Source organism: Petaurus breviceps, unplaced genomic scaffold (genome assembly GCF_028583685.1).
Source record: "Petaurus breviceps papuanus isolate PSGF00001 unplaced genomic scaffold, PetGlider_PUasm1.0 174, whole genome shotgun sequence".
NCBI lineage: Eukaryota > Metazoa > Chordata > Mammalia > Diprotodontia > Petauridae > Petaurus > Petaurus breviceps.
The window spans coordinates 22347107-22367013 of record NW_027185761.1 but is presented as its reverse complement, the minus strand read 5'-3'; the positions used below and the strand labels follow the sequence as shown (position 1 = coordinate 22367013).

Genomic DNA, 19907 nt, shown 5'->3' with positions numbered 1-19907 from the left:
CTTTGATGGCTGGTACACATAGAAAATGGCATCACTTTCATTCTTGACCTCTAGGAATTGACCAGTCTTTTTTTTTTTTTATCAGAGTCATGACTTCCGCATGCAGGTAGGGCACAAAAGCCTACTGTAAAAAAAACCCAGAGAAGATTCCACCTTCCACCAGTGGGCAGAAGTAGGCATAAGGTCAGCTCCAAGACAGAATTGCTTAAGTGAGAAATTCAGTTTCATAAGGAGTTTCAGGGAGCATTTGAGAAGTATTCTCTCAGGTGTGCAGAAACTGCATTTGTAACTCTGAAAAAAATACTCGGGGGGGGGGGGGGCATGCACTGCAGTGTCCTGCCTTCCACCCCAGAGATGCCCTAAAACTAAGGTAGTTGCACCAGAACCCTACAAACAAAAGGGGGGAGACAGTGGGAGACAGGCAGAAGGAAGGCATTCATTATCCCATGTCTTCCAAAAATGCATGAAGATTTTGCACTGGGGCACATCAAGTCCCTCTCCATGGGACAAGCCATCAGATATTTAAAGCTATCACTTTCACCCTGAATTTTCTCTTCTCCTATCTTAACATCACACGGTCTTCATATGGAATGATCCTCAGGCCTTTCACCACCTGGGTCACCCATCAAATATGTCTGTGTCCAAACTTAAACAAGGATTGCAGATGTTGTCTGGCCAGAGCAGGTGACAGTGGAGTAACTGCTTCTTCATTCAACCTAAGATTGAATTCACTTTTTTGGTGAAAAAATCACATGCTTGAGCCAGGGGTGGGGAACCTGAGGCCTCAGGGCCATATGTGACCTTCTAGGTCCTTGGGTGCAGCCTTTTGACTGAGTCTTGAGTTTTATAGGACAAATCCTTTTATTAAGGGGATTTGTTCTGTGAAGTCTGGATTCAGTCTAAGGGCTGCACTTGAGGACTCTCAAGGCCACAGGTTCCCCACTCCTTTCCTTGACTGCTACGGAGCTTTCAGGCTACCAGGACTCTCAGATCTTTTTTCAGATAACCTACTTATCATCTATAGATACCAAAGCTGATGGGTCAGAAAATTGGCTTCCTAAGATTTAGTCTTTTTCAGAGAGATTGGCATATGGAGATTTCATGTTCGTAGTTGAATTATAGCCATTAAAAGAAGCTCTTTCATATTCCAGTAATTAAAAAATAATAAGGCATCACCTTTTCAATATATTCCAAAAAATGATCAGTTTGGGGAAAGTATCATGAAAACATGAAAAAAAATGTAAAATACCTATAGTTTTTGACTGATGCTAATTTTGATTGATAGAAAGCACCTTGGGGTCAGAAAACCTGGGCTTTAGTCCAAGATGCCAACCATGAGCTGTGTGGCCTTGGGTAACTTGATTAACCTCTCTGGGTTTTAGTTCCATCTTCTAGAAAGCAAAGCAATTTGTCAAGATGATTTCCCAGAGTTCCTCCAAAGTCTAAAATTCAAGAAGTCCATGTCAGATTTATTTCCTCTTTAGTGGCATCTTAGTGCCACCCTTTCCTTTTCCATATATTACTCTCTGTTACTCTGAAACAAGCCATCCCACAGACTACTATTAGACCCAAAGCATTATGAAACCTAATAGGGCTGAGATTTCTTTCGGTTGCACAACATGAGCCTAGAAATAACGAACAGTGGGTCATCCACAGTCCTGGCTGGAAGTCAATTCTAAGAATTCTTTTTTTTTTCTCTAATATGAAAAATTCTTTCCCCAACATACTCTGCTGCTCTCCCTCGCCATCCTGCCCGCAACAGAGACACAGGAGGGTGTAGTGAGGAGGAAGAAAAAGAACAAGGTATAGAGCCTGAGAATCTCATTTCAAATCCCAGTTCTCCCGTTGCTACTTTTGTGACATTGGGTTCATCACTTTCATTCCCTGGGCCTCAGTTTCCTCCTCTGTAAAATTAGACAATTAGATCTGATGCTCTCTGAGGTCCCTTCCAGCTGTAGCCCCCATGATCTTCCCCCCTTCTTGTTTCCTTTTACTCTTGTGAAACTTCGTGCTTTGGTAGGACCTGTTCCCCAGTACCCTAACAATCAGGATTGGGGCTGTACCATACCATTGGGCATTGCCCTATCTTCCAAGGAAGACTTATCTACCATCCCTATGGAACAAAACAAATGGAGTAAGAGAATAAATAGTTGATTCGTACATATCTATCAATTGTCAATTCCTAAATTTGCACTCAAGGTAGTTATGAGCAGGGGACATGTTGGGAAATTTCTGAATACAGGCTTATTTAAGGGATCTCAGGAGACTCTCAGTGCAGCCCTGGATAGGGCTCCAGGCCTGGCGTCAGAAAGCCCTGAGTTCAAATCTGGCTTCACACACTTACTAGCAGTGTGACCCTAGGCAAGTCACTTAACCTCTGTTTGCCTCAATGTCTTCATTTGTAAAATGAGCTGGAGAAGGAAATGGCAAACAACTCCAGTCTCTTTGCCAAGAATATCCCAAATGGGGTCATGAAGTCTTGGACACAGCTGAAATGACCGAACAAGTGTTCTCAACCATGAGGTGAATTTCTCTTTCCTCCTGACTTTTCTCTTTTTGTGAGTCTGGTGGATGCAGAGGAGTTTTCCAAAAGAAACAGATGGGTAGGATTTAGAACTGGAAGAAGCTTTACAGACCTTCCATCCAGTCCTAACTCTTTCATTTGCTTGATGAGGAAACTAGGATGGACATTTGCCCGATCTGGGCCGATGCTGAGCATTTGAGGTGAAATGGTGGTTTGGCATCTCCAGGATGCAAAGGGGCTATTTCTTTAGGAGAACCCTGTAGTAAAAACCACTGGGCAATGGTTTTGCAGAGAACCATAGCATATAAGAGCTGAATCATCCAGTCCAAACTTACATGAGGAAACCAAGGCCTAGCATGGCCAAAATCACAGAGGTCATCCGCGATAGAGCCAGGGACCAGAACAGAGACTCCTTGACCCCTAGAGCCCTCTGCTCTTTTCCAGTCATCACATGCCTTGGATTATTGGCATTCTTGATGGAAATGCTATTTCTGGCTTAATAGTATGTTGTATCAAGAAGCGATCCAAATCTTGTAACAGGAACAAGTTGTGGTCCAAAGTATGCACCCCCAAATTAGCAGTTAAAAAATGCTCTATAAGGGAAGGTCTTACAATGGGAAAAGAAGGTACCAGAAGTTGGAAGGGTTACAAATGGATCATTCTACCCCAGGCCCCCACTTCCTCCCAAATGCCTCTTCCTTTCTTTCTTCTAAACTTCCTCCCACCCCTGAAAAAATATACTGTTACTTAACCCTAGTTACAGTGCCCAAATGTGAGCAGAGAGACAGTTCTTTGAGGAAAAGGAATTCAGGGATAGGCCTGGAAACACAATCTGCATAGTTGGGTGAGGATCCATGGACTTCTCTCCCCTTCTGGCTTGTAAGTTCCATCAGGACTTAAGAAAATGTCTGTGACAACTTGAGTCCCACAACATGTGCTCACAATAATGCCTTGCCCTGAGCTGGTAGTCAATCCATGTTCATTCAGAAAAAGTGTGGTATGATCAATCAGACAATCCATAAATTATTAAGAGCCTCCTGTGTGCAGGACTCTGTTCCAAGCACTGGATACTGGCTCTGGGGATACAAAGTAAATCAGTTCCTGCTTTCAAGCTTACATTTTAAAAGAAGCCACAACATGTATGTGTAAATATATGTGTGTACATATAAACACATGTGTATATGTGTGCATGTATGTGTGTATACAAAATATGTATTCAATAAATACATAAATTCAAGGTAATTTGGGGTGGGGAGACACTATTGCCTGGAGGGATTGGGGGGAAAAAGCCTTATGAAGAATTTGATCTGAACTCAGAAGGAAAGTAAGGATTCTGAGAGGTGAAAGCAAGGAGGAAATCCCTTCCAGGCACTGGGAGAGTGAATGCAAGAGGATGAAGGCTGGAGATGAGCCGTGTGTGAGCAGCAGTAAGAAGGCCCCTCTTTGGCTAGATTAGACAGTGCCTATGTAAAAGGAGAGGGTGTAATAAGGCCAGAAAGATTCTAAACGCCAAACAGAGTTTACATTTGACCCCCGAGGTAAAACCACAGTGGAAAGAGCTTTGGGTTTTGGAGTCAGACCGTGGTTTATCTCCAGTCTTCTGCTTTCGACCTTTGTGGCCTTGGGCATGTCAATGCCCTTGTCTGGACCTCAGGACCCCCCACACACACCCACCCAGCAAGGTCAGGGAGTTAGACTACACTGTCTCCAAGGTCCCTTCTTAATCTGAATCCTACAAAAGAATAAATTCCTGTTTTCCTTCTTTTGTACTCTCTCCTCCTTTCTCTGTCTCTGTCTATCTATCTGTCTGTCTCTGTCTCTCTCCTCTTTCTCCCCTTCCTCTCTCTGTCTTTGTCTCTGTCTCTCTGTCTCTCCCCCCTTTCTTCCTGTCTTTCTCCCCTCCTTTGGCTCTCTGTCTCTCTCTCTTTGTATCTCTCTCTCTCTCTCTCTCTCTCTCTCTCTCTCTCTCTCTCTCTCTCTCTCTAGTGTCTATGTGTATATATGCACACACACATACACATGATAACAATTATTGGATTCATTAACTGAAAAATACACATTTATATGCATATATGCTACATGTGTATCTACATACATGTGTGTGTGTGTATTTTTGTACAGTTAATGAATCCAATAATTGATCATTATTTATTGTTTGTGGCACTCGGTGAAATAGCAATTCTGGAAAGGCCATTGAAAGAAACCAGAGCCCCAGCTTTTGGGGAGGGGGTGGTTTATGAGGACTGGGAGAGGAGAACATTATGAGCACCAGGAACACAATGATTCATTCTGTCATTCCTTCTTCCTCTGCAGCGATCAGGTTTGGGCGGATGCCCCAGGCCGAGAAGGAGAAGTTGTTGGCTGAGATCTCCAGTGATATCGACCAGCTGAACCCAGAGTCTGCTGATCTCCGGGCCCTGGCAAAACATCTGTATGACTCATACATAAAGTCCTTCCCTCTGACCAAAGCCAAAGCGAGGGCGATCTTGACAGGAAAGACGACAGACAAATCAGTTGGTTTTCTCTTTTGCTATCTTCATTGGTGGGGCGGGCGGTTTTTCTCTTTCCTTTGAGTAAATGATTTACCATGTTCTCAGACACACGCACACGCACACATGCACATACACACACAAAATACCCTTCTGCTCTTGGCTGTTACATACTTCAAGCTGAGTCTGAACACAGGAAATGTTTTTAGATAGGGTGAGTAAACATGCAGAAAAGGAGAGGGGGAAATGTAAGTTCACCTAATAAAATCCTTGAAAACAGACCTCTAGCATTCATTGGTCTGCTTAACCTTAAGGAATAATCCCACTCCCCTCATGATGCCACCCCTCTTCTTCAGTTGGTGTGTATGTCCTTTTTCTGAAGACGAAAGACTTAAGCACAGCAACCCTTTAAGCAGAAACACCTAAGCAAGGCCCTTGGAAAGGCATTTGGCATAACTTCCTCCTCTCAACAGAGAGATGGTGGATTACAGGTAAAGAATAAGGCATATGTTGTGAGACAGGGCAAATACATTAACCCATTTTGCTTAATTGTACTTCCTTGTTACATAGAAAATGTTCATTAGAAAAGGGGCAATCAGGCTGGCTAGGTGGGGCACAGTGAATAGAGCGCCAGCCCTGGAGTGGGGAGGACCTGAGTTCAAATCCAGCCTCAGACACTTAACACTAACTAGCTGTGTGACCTTAGGCAAGTCACTTAACCCCAACTGCCCTGCCTTCTCCCCTCCAAAAAGAAAAAGGGGCAATCCTTGGCAATGATATTAAAAAGAATTGCTATATTTTAAGGGCATGCCTGTAAAGCATAACTCTTTGGGAGACCAAGATATTGGGAAATGTAGTTGATGTAAAAATGAAAGATACCAACAATCTTTTTAAGGCATGCAACATGTCTCATGCCTCTCAGGAAAACTCCTGGAGTGACCCAATATAAAATGTAAAAATGAAGTGCAAGAATGTCTCCCATCTTTTATGCTACCATAAAAAAGTTGGGGTGCTTTATCAACTGTGTCTGGAGAACTCGAAGCCAGAGTGCTATTAGGAAAAGGCATTAATTTCTGGAGGCTGGGAACATGGAATTAGATAGGAAATAACAGAATGGTGAAAAGGAAACTTGACTAGGAAGTTAAGACTCTAGTGCCAGGATTACCACTAACCAGCTCATGATCTGAAACAAATCATGTCTCCTTTTTGGGTCTCAGTTTCCCATTCTGTAAAATGCAGGTGTTGGATTTATAAGATCACAGATTTCAAGCTGGGAGGGACCTCAAGGGGTCATCTAGTATAACTTCTTCAGTTTACAAATGGGGAAACTAAGGCCCAGTGAGGTGAGGGTCACTTAGGTGGAAAAAGGAGCCCAGACCCTCCAACTCCAGAGCAATGGCTTTTCCTTCCTTGCCATCTTGAGTTGGTTATCTGAGATCTCTCCTTGTTCTAATTTTCTGTGGCAGGCCACAGACTTTGACCCAGGAGCCCTGGGCATTGACTTGATAACGCAGGATGGAACCCCTTTAATGAGCAAGAGGAAAATGGTGATTGAGTCAAGAGGCAAAACTGCTTCCTGGGCATAACAAGGAGACAGCCAGCATTCAATTCAATTCCGTTCAACAAGCTGTGCTAAACACACCCCAGCAGAACACAAATGCAATATTGTACTCAATGACGTCATAGGGCCTCAGAGAGACCTAATCAGGCTTCCTCAGTGTAGAGGTAATTGGAAACCAGAGAGTGGCCAAGGCAGGACCTTAAGAGTGGCATCCATATACTGGGCGTGCTCAAAGTGGGAAATCCCATGGGGCATCCCCAACAAAAACTCACGTTTTAAGGTGACTCTCTTTAAGCCATTTCTTTTTAACCAGGAGTTCCCCATAGACCCAGGCATTTCTAGCTTAGGTGGGGCAGTGTGGCATAGTAGAGGAAAGGAGGAGGGATGGAAGGACTGGACTTGGAGAAAGGAAGCCTTGGATTCGAATCCTGGTTAAATACCATTTATATGCTACATGACCCTGGGCAAGACTTGTCATGTCTGTGAGCCTTAGTTTCATTATCTATCAAATGGGGATTCTACTATTATATATAATAGTATAATACATATAATATATGTGTATTAGTAATGTATATAATAATACATGTATATATACATATATACTTCTATATCTTAAAAGGTTGTTTGGAGGCTTAAACAAAAACTATGTAAAGCACCATATAAATCAGAGTTATTATTTTACCTTAGTGGGTAATAGAAGGTTTTTTGGTTTTGTGGGGTTTTTTAGTACATCTCCTTAGGCTGTTCATGAAAATAATTCTGCAATAAGCATGTCTCCTTGAGTCTGATTAGAGCCAGGGGCCCAGAACTTGGAACTATGGGGTCACCATGGTACTAGATAGTGGATTACATTTGGAGTCATCTGGTTTGAAACTTGGCTCTGCTACTGATAAGCTCTGTGACCTTTAGCAAAACACTTAAGCTCTCCAGGTTATAGTTTATTCCTTAGTAAAATATGGGCATTGGTCTATCTATTGTCCTTTCTTTAAAACTCCTTTCAGGTATAGATACTGAAACCCTATGGAGCTGGAAGGACCCTTTTGTTGCTGTTCAGTTGTTTTTAGATGTGTCTGACTCTTTGTGACCCCATTTGGATTTTCCTTGGCAGAAATACTGGAGCAGTCTTCCATTTCTTTCTCCAGGTCATTTTTATAGAAGAGGAAACTGAGGCAAACAGGGCAAAGAGACTTGCCCAGGGTTACACAGCTAGTAAGTGTCTGAGGCTGGATTTGAACTGAGGTCTTCCTGATCCCACTGTTACTTCTAACTGCCCCCTAAAGAAAGGACCCTCGGGGTGGCTAGGTGGCATAGTGAATAGAGCACTGGCCCTGGAGTCAGGAGGACCTGAATTCAAATCTAACCCTAGACACTTAACACAAAAGCTAGCCATGTGACCTTGGGCAAGTCACTTAACCCCAATTACCCTCCAAAAAGCAAAAAAAATTAAAAAGGACCTTTACAGATCATATAGTTCAGGTCCCTCATTTTACAGATGAGAAAATTGAGACTCAAATAAGTAACATGACTTGGCTCAAACCAGGAGTCATCGTCAAGGGAAAGGTAACCTGTAATTATAAGGTCTTTTTGCCAAAAGACAAAACTCTTGGTTGGGTTGACCAGATATTGAATATGTAAATGGATTGGTGCTGATCCACTCCAGTAGGGAGGGGGAGGGGTAGGTCAGATGTGACCCAAACCCATGATGCACTTGCTTTTGGTTATTCCATGACACAATCCAAGCCTGAGCCCAACCCAAGTTCCGTGGACATCACATTTAAACATCTGATCCTTTGGGATAAATGACTCTAATGTGTTTGGGTTTGGGTTGTTATTGTGCTGATGTAGCTTCAGAGGTAAGACTGGTTAATGACAGGGCCTGCGGGGTTCTGTGTAGCCATACCAGGAGCAGAAATACTTGTAGGAATCCATTGAATTCACCTAGAAAAAGACTATGATGATCTTATAAGAATGGATAGATTCACCTCCTTTTCTTAGCATTTAGAAGTGAACCAGGAAGATAGATGTGTTTAAAAAGAGAGCCCTGGAGTAGCACTGGCCCTGGAGTCAGGAGGAACTGAGTTCAAATACAGCCTCAGGTACTTGACACTTATCAGCTGTGTGACCTTAGGCAAGTCACTCCATTTGCCTCGCAAGAAAAAAAAAAAGAGAGAGCCATATATTGGGAAAATTTCCTGATTATTCCTTATTGGTTATGCCTTATGGAAGAGCAGAAATTTGTCTGGTCCTAGTGTGCTTAGAAATGCACATCAGGGGAAGCCAGACCAAGTAGTTCCTTCGACTGCTTCTTTGATCTCACTGAGGGAGCAGCACGGGATGTAGATATGCCGAAGGTGGCAAGCACAAGATTTCAGCATCAAAGTGACAAGGAGATTGTGCCAATCTGTGTACAGATTCTGTATGTGAAATTAACTAAGGCACAGCCATCCCATTGACTTCAACTTCTTTCATGATGTATGCCAATTTCCAAGTGGGTGTGTTAGTGGCAGTGATGGGCATTGGTTTGACTAGATGTTGCTTCCCCCAGTGTCAGTGGTAAAATTGGGCTGTGAAATACTAAATTTACATCACAAAGAAATCATGTGGTCATTTGTTTAGCCAAAAGTATAATTTTGTTAAAGGATATACTATGTTTTTTAAAAAGATACAAAAATAGATATCGGGAATTCTATTATCTGACTATCATAGCGGGGGGGGATGCAGTCTCTTTAGTTTGCATTTTGGAAAGGCTGATTAACCAAGTATTGATTGCTTTCTGGGCTCTACTCAAAGGAAATTGAATTTAAGTTCCAAAAGTCAGTATTAAGAGAAAAGGCAGTAAATAATTGAAACCTGATATCTTTTGGTATCTGGCCAGGGAAGAAGAGGAAGGATACAATAGAATTAGGACCAAGTGTTTTACACACCTTTGCTTTCCTCCTTTTCCCATCCATAACTTTAGTCCCCACATCCCCTTGTCTGGTCGAGAACCTGGTGTTGGTATTTGGAAGACACTAGGTAGGCCCCATATTGAAAATCCTGTCACCCACTACCTGTTACTACAGTGCCTGAAATTCCATGCCTAGAGATTAGAGATTGTTTGGATCTAGAAGCGTTTCCCTATGAAAATGTTTGTATGCCCTATCAGATGTAATTGTGTTCCTTTAGATGAAGTTATCACAGCCCAGTGATAGCAAGAGCGTTAAGGGTGAAGGACAAGAAACAGGATGAAGGATGCTCAGTGGGGAAGCAGAAGAGCCCAAAAGAAAACTCCATTTGTTTTCTAGACTTAGAAACGTTCAGCAAGGGAAGCAAGTCTAGGGTCATGCTGGCTTCCAAAAGCCCCAGCCTCTACCCTTGCCTCCCATCCCAGATCTAGTAATCCCATGTACAGTCAGAGAGTCTACGGCTTCTGAGAGAGTGACAAGTGTGAAAGCGGTCGTAGCAATACTAGGGAATGCAGATGATGGAGAGGTCAAAGCTATACTGAGAGTCAGGAAGAACTGAGTTCGAATCCTACCCTAGACACTTACTAGTCATGTGACCCTGGATGAGTTACTTAACTTATATAATAGTATTGATATTTTTAGAAATATAATATTTATATAGCATTTTAAGTTTTGCAAAGCACTTAACAAATATCTCATTTTATCTTCACAACAACCCTGGGAGGTAGGTGCTCTTATCCCCATTTTAAAGATGAGGAAATTAAGGCAGTCAGAGGCTAAGTGACTTGCCTAAGGGTCACACAACATGCAAGTCTCTAGGGTAAGATTTGAACTCAGGTCCTCGATTTCAGATTCATCAACTGCTCTAAATGTTGCCTCTTTGAACCTCAGTTTCCTCATCTGCAAAATTGGAGTAATATTAATTATAGGACTTGTTTTACAGGGTTATCATGAAGATAAGATGAAATCATATATGTAAAATGCTTTCCAAACCTTGAAAAACTAGATATATGCCTTTTATTATTATTCTTGAAACTTGCTCAGGCATCTAGAATTTCAATTAATACAACCAGTTGCTCCCCAGCTCTCCTAGACGTTTCCGAGGGTTACATAAACCAGGCCCATCTCATTTCATTTTTAAAATTCACTTCAGGTAAATCCTTTGGCAGTGAACCACTGTGCAGACTATTTGAGATACTAATGACCCATTGGGAGCTTCTCTTTTCATGGTAAAAAAACTGCAAACTATTACCCCTTGGAAATTCTAGGAGCCAAGCAGAGGAACCTTGGCCTCTGCAGACCAAACTCCCATTAGGAGTGCTCTGGGAAGGGGAGAGAGCAGAGGTCGTGGATGCAGAAGGAAGGCGATCTGAAACTGAGTTTACTCCCCAGACGGCCAAGGCTGAAGTAAAGCTGTTTGGCACCCTGCTTTCTCGCTATCCTGCGAAATCAAATTAAGCAGCAGGAGAACAAAGTCGTTGCAAAGGGAGGAATATGGGAGAGGAAAACCAGAAAGCAATCTCCAAAAAGACTAGCAGTTCATTCTTTATTGACACAATCATGTTGTTCTTTTGGTCAAGTCTATCTCCAGGGTGTTGTTCTGTTATCTTTTGGCCAGGACTTAGGAAAGTAGAGATGGCTGCCTAGAGAGGAAACAATTTTCAGAAGTCAGGGCTCCTTAGAGGGTGGAGATCACAAAGTGGTTATGGTTGGTGTGCTGAAGCTGTTTGAATCCCACTACACACCCTGTTGGGACTGAGATCATTACTGCTGCTCAGGCCAGGACAAGAGAAGCCTGCTCCCATAACTCAGAGCCCCAGGAGGAGGGAGGGAAATTAAAGGGACTTTTTCAGAGGGGCCATTTTTAACATTTACATTATTGCTTGCTTTCCCATTGATGGTCATGACCCCTTTTAAGAGATCCTGTTGATAATAGCCCTATCAGTCCTGGACTTTTTTTTTTTCTATTATGAGGAGATCTAAGGGATAAGAATGGTACAGCTGAATTGGGAACCGGAGCAGGGTTTTACGAATGTTGAAATCCAAACCAAGAGAGGAGAATGCCTAGTCCGAGATAACCCAGGTAATTCAGGGTAGTATTAAACTTTGAACACAGTTCTTCTGACTTCACTTCCAGTGTTCTTTCCATGACAGTAGGCTGGTTCTCAGCAAATGCAATCAAGTCTTCCTATAAATGTACCTGTTGATTGATTGCGATTTAAAATTACACTGAATTACTCATCTGTACCATACATGTGTACAGTTACCCAGTTACTACCCCAAGCAAATTTGTGACACAGGCAAGGTTTGCTTTTTAGCATCTTCTCTGCAGCATACAAAGCAACCCCAGCTTCTCTTTCTTGGGCCAGCATCCAAACCTTGCCCTGGATCCCCTCGGTTATATTCTTGCTTATACTTCTGCCCTGACCCCTTCTTTGTCTACTCCCAATCAAAACTGCTGGGTCTTATGTCATGAGTGTATTGAAAAGAATCTAAGTATATTCCAATACACTTAGATCATCGTGTATAGGGAAGAACACTGGACTTGGTCAGGACACCTGGGCTCACATCCAGACTCTCTTGCTTTCTGGCTGCATGATGACATCGTTGTCACCTTACTGCTCTGAATCTGGGTGAAATGGGGGTGCTTCGCTCTGCTCTGCCTCCTTTATTGACCCACTGGGAGCAAAGCGCTCTCAATTTTCAAGCCATAGAAATCAGAGCTATAGAATCTTGGACTTGGAGGAGGAAGTTAGAGGACATCTAGTGCATTTCAGGCATCTCTCCCCAGAAGACCCCCCTATACATGGTCATCTAGCTTTTTCTTGAGTTCCTGCATTAAGAGGCAGTATCCCATCCCCTTAGACCTTCTGGTGCACCACCTCCCAGATCAGGAATTCTTAAATTGGAAGCCATGAACTTAGAGGTTTATTTGTAGACTTATATAACTGCCTTTCAATAGAATTAGTTTCTTTTGTAATCCTATTTTTTTCATTTTGTGCATTTAAAAACATTTTCTTTTCTTTGGGGGGGGCAATTCAGGGCAATTTGGGTTAAGTGACTTGCCCACAGTCACACGGCTAATAAGTGTTAAGTGTCTGAGGCTGGATTTGAACTCAGGTTCTCCTGACTCCAAGGCCTGTGCTCTATTCGCTGTACCACCTAGCTGCCTCTAAAAACATATTTTCTTAGGAGAGCTTCATTGGTTTCAACTGACTGCCAAAAAAGGGCATGTGACACCATTAAGAACTTCCCCCTGTTCTAAATGATCCAAAGTGATGATAACTAGCTAATCTGATAAATAAATGTGTCAGAGAGCTAGAGAAGAAGGTTGCCCTACTATCCTTTTAGGGAACAGGGAAACCACTTTAAGATTGGTATTTTGAGTATAACGTGCCCACTTCTGATGTCTAACTGAGAACTTTGCTGCTGTACATTTTAAGCAGAGGACAAAGGAAGTAAGAGCTACTCCACAGCATTCCAGTAGGACAGATGTTTAAGAGGAGGTTGTCCTTCCAGTACCTTCTTTCCAGTGCACAGAGGAAGTGGCCTTTTATGAGGACAACTCAAGTTTCCTCCAGCAGCTTGACCCATTAGCAGAGGTCTCACTGAACTGTGGAGGTCGGGGGAACTCATAGATGAACTTTGGTGCTCTGTTCCATGAATGGCAATTTGATAACTGGCTGGACTTTGGAAGCGCCTTATGTTTGACTATTACCCTGGAGTGATATTCACATAAGGTGTATCATTGTCACATGATTCCATGTTTGTGGATAAAAACAAATAAAAGGCAGCTTTCAAAAAAACCATTCTCAGCACCGTGGTTTGTCATAAAACAATAAATAAATAGACAAACCCTTGGGCTCTGTCTGCCAACTTTTCATGCCATATCTAAGAGATGGCGGCTGTGCTCTATCTACAAATAGTGAGTAAAACTTTTTATACTATTTGTACTATTTTGGACTTTGAGCCCCAGAGCATTACATACTGTTTGCTATGGGCACGTTGGAAATTATGCACTTTCTTTTTAGTGGAAGGAACTATTGTCACCAGAAAAGTGGCTGGTTCTAAGCAGAATCAGAAATACAAAACTTCCAAGGAACTGGGTTTATGACCCGCAGTTGACCATATTCCTTGGGGGTAGAAATGTAGTTGGGGGGGGGGGGGGGCACAAATCAAAGGCCATTTCTGCTAAGTTATGAGATCATGGGTTTAGAGATGGAGACAGATCCCAGAAGTCATCCAGTCCAACCCCTCCATTTAATACATAAAGAAACTGAATGTAAGGAAGGTGATAGGAATGAGTGGGATTCATCCCAACTCTGATCAAAATGATGTCATTGGTCGAGTCTTAAGATCCTAGAAGAGGAACCAGGAGAATCTGAAAACAAAAGAATCCAAAGTAGACCAGTGAGAGCAGAGCAGAAAGGGGGCTGTTCTAGAGGCTTCTGGAGCTATCAATCCATGCAAATAGGGTCATTTATATGTATTTTTTTATTTCTATTTACAGCGTTTTGAAAAATAACCTTGACCAGTTTCCAGATTTGTTTGATATATGCTGATACATCTTGGGTTCGATTTGATAGACATAGTGCCTTCTGTATGATAGACACTACATAAGGTACTAGCATAAGAAGACAAAAATTAAGGGACAGGTAGGTAGCACAGTGAATAGATCACCAGCCCTGAAGCCAGGAGGACCTCAGCTCAAATCTGGCCTCAGACACTTTACACGTAACTAGCTGTGTGACCTTGGGCAAGTCACTTAACCCCAATTGTCTTGCCTTCCCCCCACCAAAAGAAGATAAAAATGAAGCCACATCTTACCCCTGAGAAGTTGGGGCTGGGGAGGGGGGTGGAAATCTAAGGCCATTTCTATTGGAGAATACAGAATCAAGAAGGAAAGGTAAATAGAAGGGAGATAGTGCTAACAAGTTGGGGTCACAGAGAACACTTCATGTTGGAAGGGGTGTCTGACCTGAACCTTGGAGGAAGACAAGGAAAGTAGAGGTGGGGAGGGCATGCATTAGTCTAGAAAGGTAAGCTGTAGCCTTGATATAAAAAACATTCAATATTAGGCTGAGGAGTTTATATTTTATGCTAGGGCCAATAGAGTGTTCCTGGAGGCTTTTTAGTTCATCAGTATGCATTTATTAAGCTCCTACTATGTGTCAGACACATTTGAGCTGGGGAATTAAATAATCTGATGTAAGTCATAGGAAAATTCTCTGGGCTGCTGTGTAGAGGATGGATTAGAGACAGGAGATGGTGGAAACAAAGGAGACTTAATTAGGATTCTGTTCAAGAAGTCCAAGGGAGAGGAACTGAAGCCCTGATTCAGTAATAAAATGGTGGCTCTGTGGTTGGAAAGACAGGAGAAATGTGGTAGGGGTACAATGGACAGGTCTTGGCAGAGGTTTTTTAAGAGCCCTGTTTGAACATTCACACATCTTAATATTAAAAAAAAAAGATAATGTGCTATATATATATAGCTAATTAACAAACTACTTGAATCGTTTGTTTTTGCTCAATTGTTGGGCCAATATTACTGTTTATGCCAACTGAGTGATATTCAACTGGCAGAGAGAATTTTACGAGTTGCAGTTGTGTTCTAGTTCATTGGAAGGCGGGTAGTTGGACCTATTAAATTTTTTGTTTATTTGTCTCTATTTATTTAAGTCTCCAAAGGAGCCAGGAAAAAAAAAAAGTTGAGATTTGATAGGCGTTCATGTTTACCTCTGTCTAATACAGGACTAACCTGGCAGCTGGAGGACTTAACGGTTCTTGATTCAAAGGCACCACCCCTAGAGCCCCAGGGTATGAGAACCTCAAATAAATAGACCTGACCTCTAGGATAGTCTTTGACTATGAGACAGGAGACCTGAATTCTAAACTTGTACCTGTTTTTTTATCCATCTATTTTGTGAATTTGAATGAGTTCTTTTCTTTCTCTGGACTCCATTTCCTTTTCTGTAAAATGAGATGGGAGGAAGCAGGATGCAGAGGCAGCTTGGCATAGCACATAGAGAGTTGGTCTCAGAGCCAGGAAGACCTGGATTCAAATCCTGCATCTGACACTTCCTAGCTTTGTGATCCTGGGCAAGTCTCCTAACTTTTCAACTTTCTAAGACAAGGTGTCCACCTGAGTTGGTCAAAGGAGCTCCCTGAGTCAATGAAATCCCAGGTCTAATTCCTATTCTTAAAATAATGGGGTTAGAGAGGCAATGTTGTATAATGGAAAGAACCCTGAATTTGGAGTCATAGGACCTGGGTTCTGGTCCCAGCTCTGATACTTTCTGTCTCAGTTTCCTCATCTGTAAAATGAGTGGGTTAGAAAAGGTAACCTCTGCAATCCCTTCCAGCTTCAAATCTCTGATGTAGATTGATTGTAGAACTCAGTAACTTCTCAGGTCCCTTTCAGTTCTACAAACCTGGGATCATAAACAAGGGAAAGAGGGAAAAGTGGGGACAGAAACCAGCAAGGGGAGAGAGTCAACCCAGAATATTTGGGGCTTGTTATCTTTAGCGATAGCCAACTCATGTGTGATTTGGTAAATGGAAAACACAAGAGCCATGCAATCAGAAACATGGAGAAAAATAACGAGCAAAGACATTTTCAGATACCCTATTGGGCTACATTATAATATGTGACAGGAAGCCAGGCTCGCCTGTATTTAGTGGTCCGGGTAGCACAGGTTTTGCTGTCTTCTCAAGAGGCTTTTTGTGGGTGGATATGGTTGCCTCTCAAGAGGTCAGTCTCAAGGATATGAGATAGAGCCCCAGACATCTTGTTTTTTCCTTTACAACCCTATATGGTTCTTTCATCCATGAATTTCATCTGAATCATTTTAAAGGCATTTTTATTTCCAACTTGTATCACCCCCTTGAGGTGATAAATGAGCTCCATAGGTTTACTGTCCACTGAGTTAAACAACATTTACTTCTTTTTGTCTTGCACTTACTGCTTTCAAGCTTTAAATTAGTGTCTCCGAGAGAGAATACCAAGATTTGGCAAACAGGTCTGGGTATGTTTCCCATCACCTTCTTTCTTACAAATTCCCTCCAGTTCTCAATGTATGATCCTATGACCCGACAACCTTGACTTTTTCAGCCTTCATCTTCCCAGATATTTTGATTTGTTCTTATTCAGCATCCGGCCTCCTTACCTCCCCCCACCCCCAATTCCTTGATGATTTCATTAACCTCCTGTTCCTTTAAGCCTTTCTTGGATGCTGGTAACCACAACTGGGCAAAGAATTCCCAGGTGTCCAGCTGTACTGTGGTCTATACAAAGAAAAGATAATGTGTTCTGGTTGGTTTCCTGTAGATTTCCTGATGATACCCAGAATTTATTTTATTGACCTTTTTGGCTATGGTTGTACATTGCGATGATATTTCAGGGAACAGTTCTCAGTGATTTCCCATTTCCCTTTCCTGGGTCATAACTGGGATTTTAAAACCTAAATATAGCTCGGATTCTTTTCCTCCAAACATATTCTTTCTCATTTGCCTTGAACTGGTCTGCTCTTACACAGCCTCGTGAAGCTTTCCGATAGTACTAGCCCTGGATGATCTTCTCTGTAATCTATACCCATAACTGTGTCATTTCACTACCCAGAGAAGTTTATTGTCATCCACAGATTTAAAGATTGCCTTCACAAACCACTTATAAAAATCTCAGATGTTGAGAAGGTCTCTGTGGGTTTACACACTTCTATCCAGACAAATGTCCCTTTGTTCCTACCCTTCACTGTAACCCTGTCCTCTCAAAGAGTCCCTAACGCCAGTGCTGACTTGTTTTTCTTACTAGCACATGCTATAGGACATTTCTGAAAATTCAAACCAATTACCTCAATGTAATCCAAAGGGAAATTTCCCCCACCTAGAGCTCTGGGTAGGTTAACCAACTCTTGTTTCCCTTGTAGACGTCATAATGCCTCTCGTACAGTAGGTTATATTTTATTTGGAATGGTAGATTTTTGCTGTTCCTTGTTCAACATTTCCTATTTTCTGTGACTGTAAATCCAGTTTTGCATTAGGTTGGAAACCTTCATGTGGCTATGTTTTTCATCCTGGTCAAACCCAATTATGCATCTGCCATTTGGATGCAGTATCTTCATTTCCATTGTTAGCACCCAATTCTTAGCATCAAATCTTGAGGCTGAATGTAGAGAGGAGAGAATTTTTAGAATAATAATGCTGCCAATGATACTATATACTGGCCAAGAACGATGTTAATGTCTTTTCTTTTTTTTTTGCTTTTTGGAGGGGGGAAGGCAGGGCAATTGGGGTTAAATGACTTGCTCAAGGTCACATGGCTGGTAAGTGTTAAGTGTTTGAGGCCGTATTTGAAGTCAGGTCCTCCTGACTCCAGGGCCAGTGCTCTATTCACTGTGCCACCTAGCCACCCAACACATTTCTTTAATTAAAAGAGATTAGCAGGGGACGTTTATTGAATGCCTATTATGCATAAAGCAAACATGACTCCAGTCCTTGAGGGCCTTACAATCTAGTTGGAAAGATATGTCCACAAACAACTATAATAATACAAGATAGGTGCCCTAAGAAAGGTACGAAGTATTTTGGTAGGGGGAGGTTAGGTGGCGCAGTCAATAGAGCACTGGCCCTGGAGTCAGGAGGACCTGAGTTCAAATAGGCCTCAGACACTTAACACAAAAACTAGCCATGTGACCTTGGGCAAGTCACTTACCCCCAATTGCTCTACCTTCCCCCTCCAAAAAGCAAAAAAAAAAAATTTATTTTGGTAGTTCAGAGGAAAGAGAACTCTTACAGAGTAATTAAAAGGACCCAGAGAAAATGACATTTGAAAATAACATAAAGAATGAGTATTTTTGCAGCCAATGATATGGTAGATCGGAAATCCTAGGTAGAATAGGAGATGTTGACTCGCCCACTGGGACTGGCTCATAGAGTACGTGAAGGGGAGCTGGTAGAAGATAAGTTTGGATTTGGGATAAATTATGAAGGGCCTTCAATGCCATACCTCAATTGTCTGTGATTTAAAAAAATGCATACGATACACAGAAAAGTTAAGTATCCTTTATCAGGAAAAACTTGGCACAGGGATGCAATATTAATTCAGTGATGCAAGATGAATTTCACAGGCCAAATTCCACTCTCAATTATGAGAGATCAGCTCTCTCTAATGCAAATCTACTGCTATCTTTTCACTAAGTCTTAAGATAGGTAGCAGATTTCATCATTATTGCTTTGTGTAAAAGTGATGAAAAGTTTAACTGTTTACAATCCAAGGATGTAAATTAATTACTCATTACTATTTGTACAGTCTGATGGCCCCTAAATGGCAGATTCCCCTAGAAGGTAAATATTCTAGGACAGAGGGATTATGCATATATTGTAAAGGTAACAATCAGAATGTTCACCCAGAGACCAAAAAAGGCCTTGGCCTGTATGGATTTCCAGAGTACAATGAAAATATCCTAGTCTGCCCAGCATCCAAGATAAGTGTTGTGACTAAATGGAATAAAGAGCTCCCTGGTCAAGTGGGCCCCATGTGCCACTCATTTGCATATAAATACCCCAAATTCTCTTCCAGCTCAGCACCATCTGAGCAGAGCTGGCACCTGAAATGCTGAAGGGGGAAAAAACTGGAAAGGCTTGGTATGGTGTGGTGGGGGTGCGAGATTCTTTTCTTTGTCCTTGAGTGTTTATTGCCAGGAAATCCTGACCACCATCGATTGCCAAGGGGTTAAAGACACATTGTTGTTAAATGGGGAGAAAGAATTAGCAGGATTTTTGTGCCCAGAGTTTAACTATCACAGTCTCAAAAACAGGAACCAAGAGCTGTAGTTAGAGGGTGAGGGGGAAGAGCAGAGTCACAGGGGTGACTTATTAGGGCATGGTTCCAGATAAAGGGCTTCCATTGAGGAGAAAGTGCTCTGTGCATATCCTCAGGACTGAGGGTCAGTGCCATTGGATAGAAGCATGTCCAAAGAGTAAAGCCACACGTATATGGAATGATAGGTGGTTCTACAGTCAATATTATGTACAGTGCAACAGCATCTTAGAAGTTTTCTGTGGCAATCTTTTCTAGAAGTACACAAGAGAGCCAACATTTCATTAGCATAGATTCACGTGAGCAGGGGCCACACTTTATCTGATTTCTATCAAAGCATCCCCAGTATGTGATTGCGTGATTGGCTATTGAGAAGTACTTCAATAGCAAGGCAGGAGCAAAATAATAAAAATAATAATTGCTCACCTTCTTTTAGAACTTTACATGTGACAAAATATTTCCTTCTTAGCGTCCCAGTGAGGTAGGCAGAGTAAATAGTATTCTGCCCATTTTATAGATGGGCAAGCAGAAGCCCAGAGAAGGGACATGACTTGGGACAGAGAGTTAGGAG

At 42.1% G+C, this 19907-nt stretch overlaps 1 protein-coding gene across 2 annotated transcripts in view; it reads left to right on the top strand.

The window, feature by feature from the left end:
* Nucleotides 1-19907, top strand: part of PPARG (peroxisome proliferator activated receptor gamma) — a 181042-nt gene that overhangs the window by 136789 nt on the left and 24346 nt on the right. For both annotated transcript variants that reach the window (XM_069083913.1, XM_069083915.1), the window contains exon 6: nt 4838-5037. In XM_069083913.1, coding sequence (XP_068940014.1) covers nt 4838-5037 — 200 coding nt within the window. The remainder of the gene's footprint in view (nt 1-4837; nt 5038-19907) is intronic.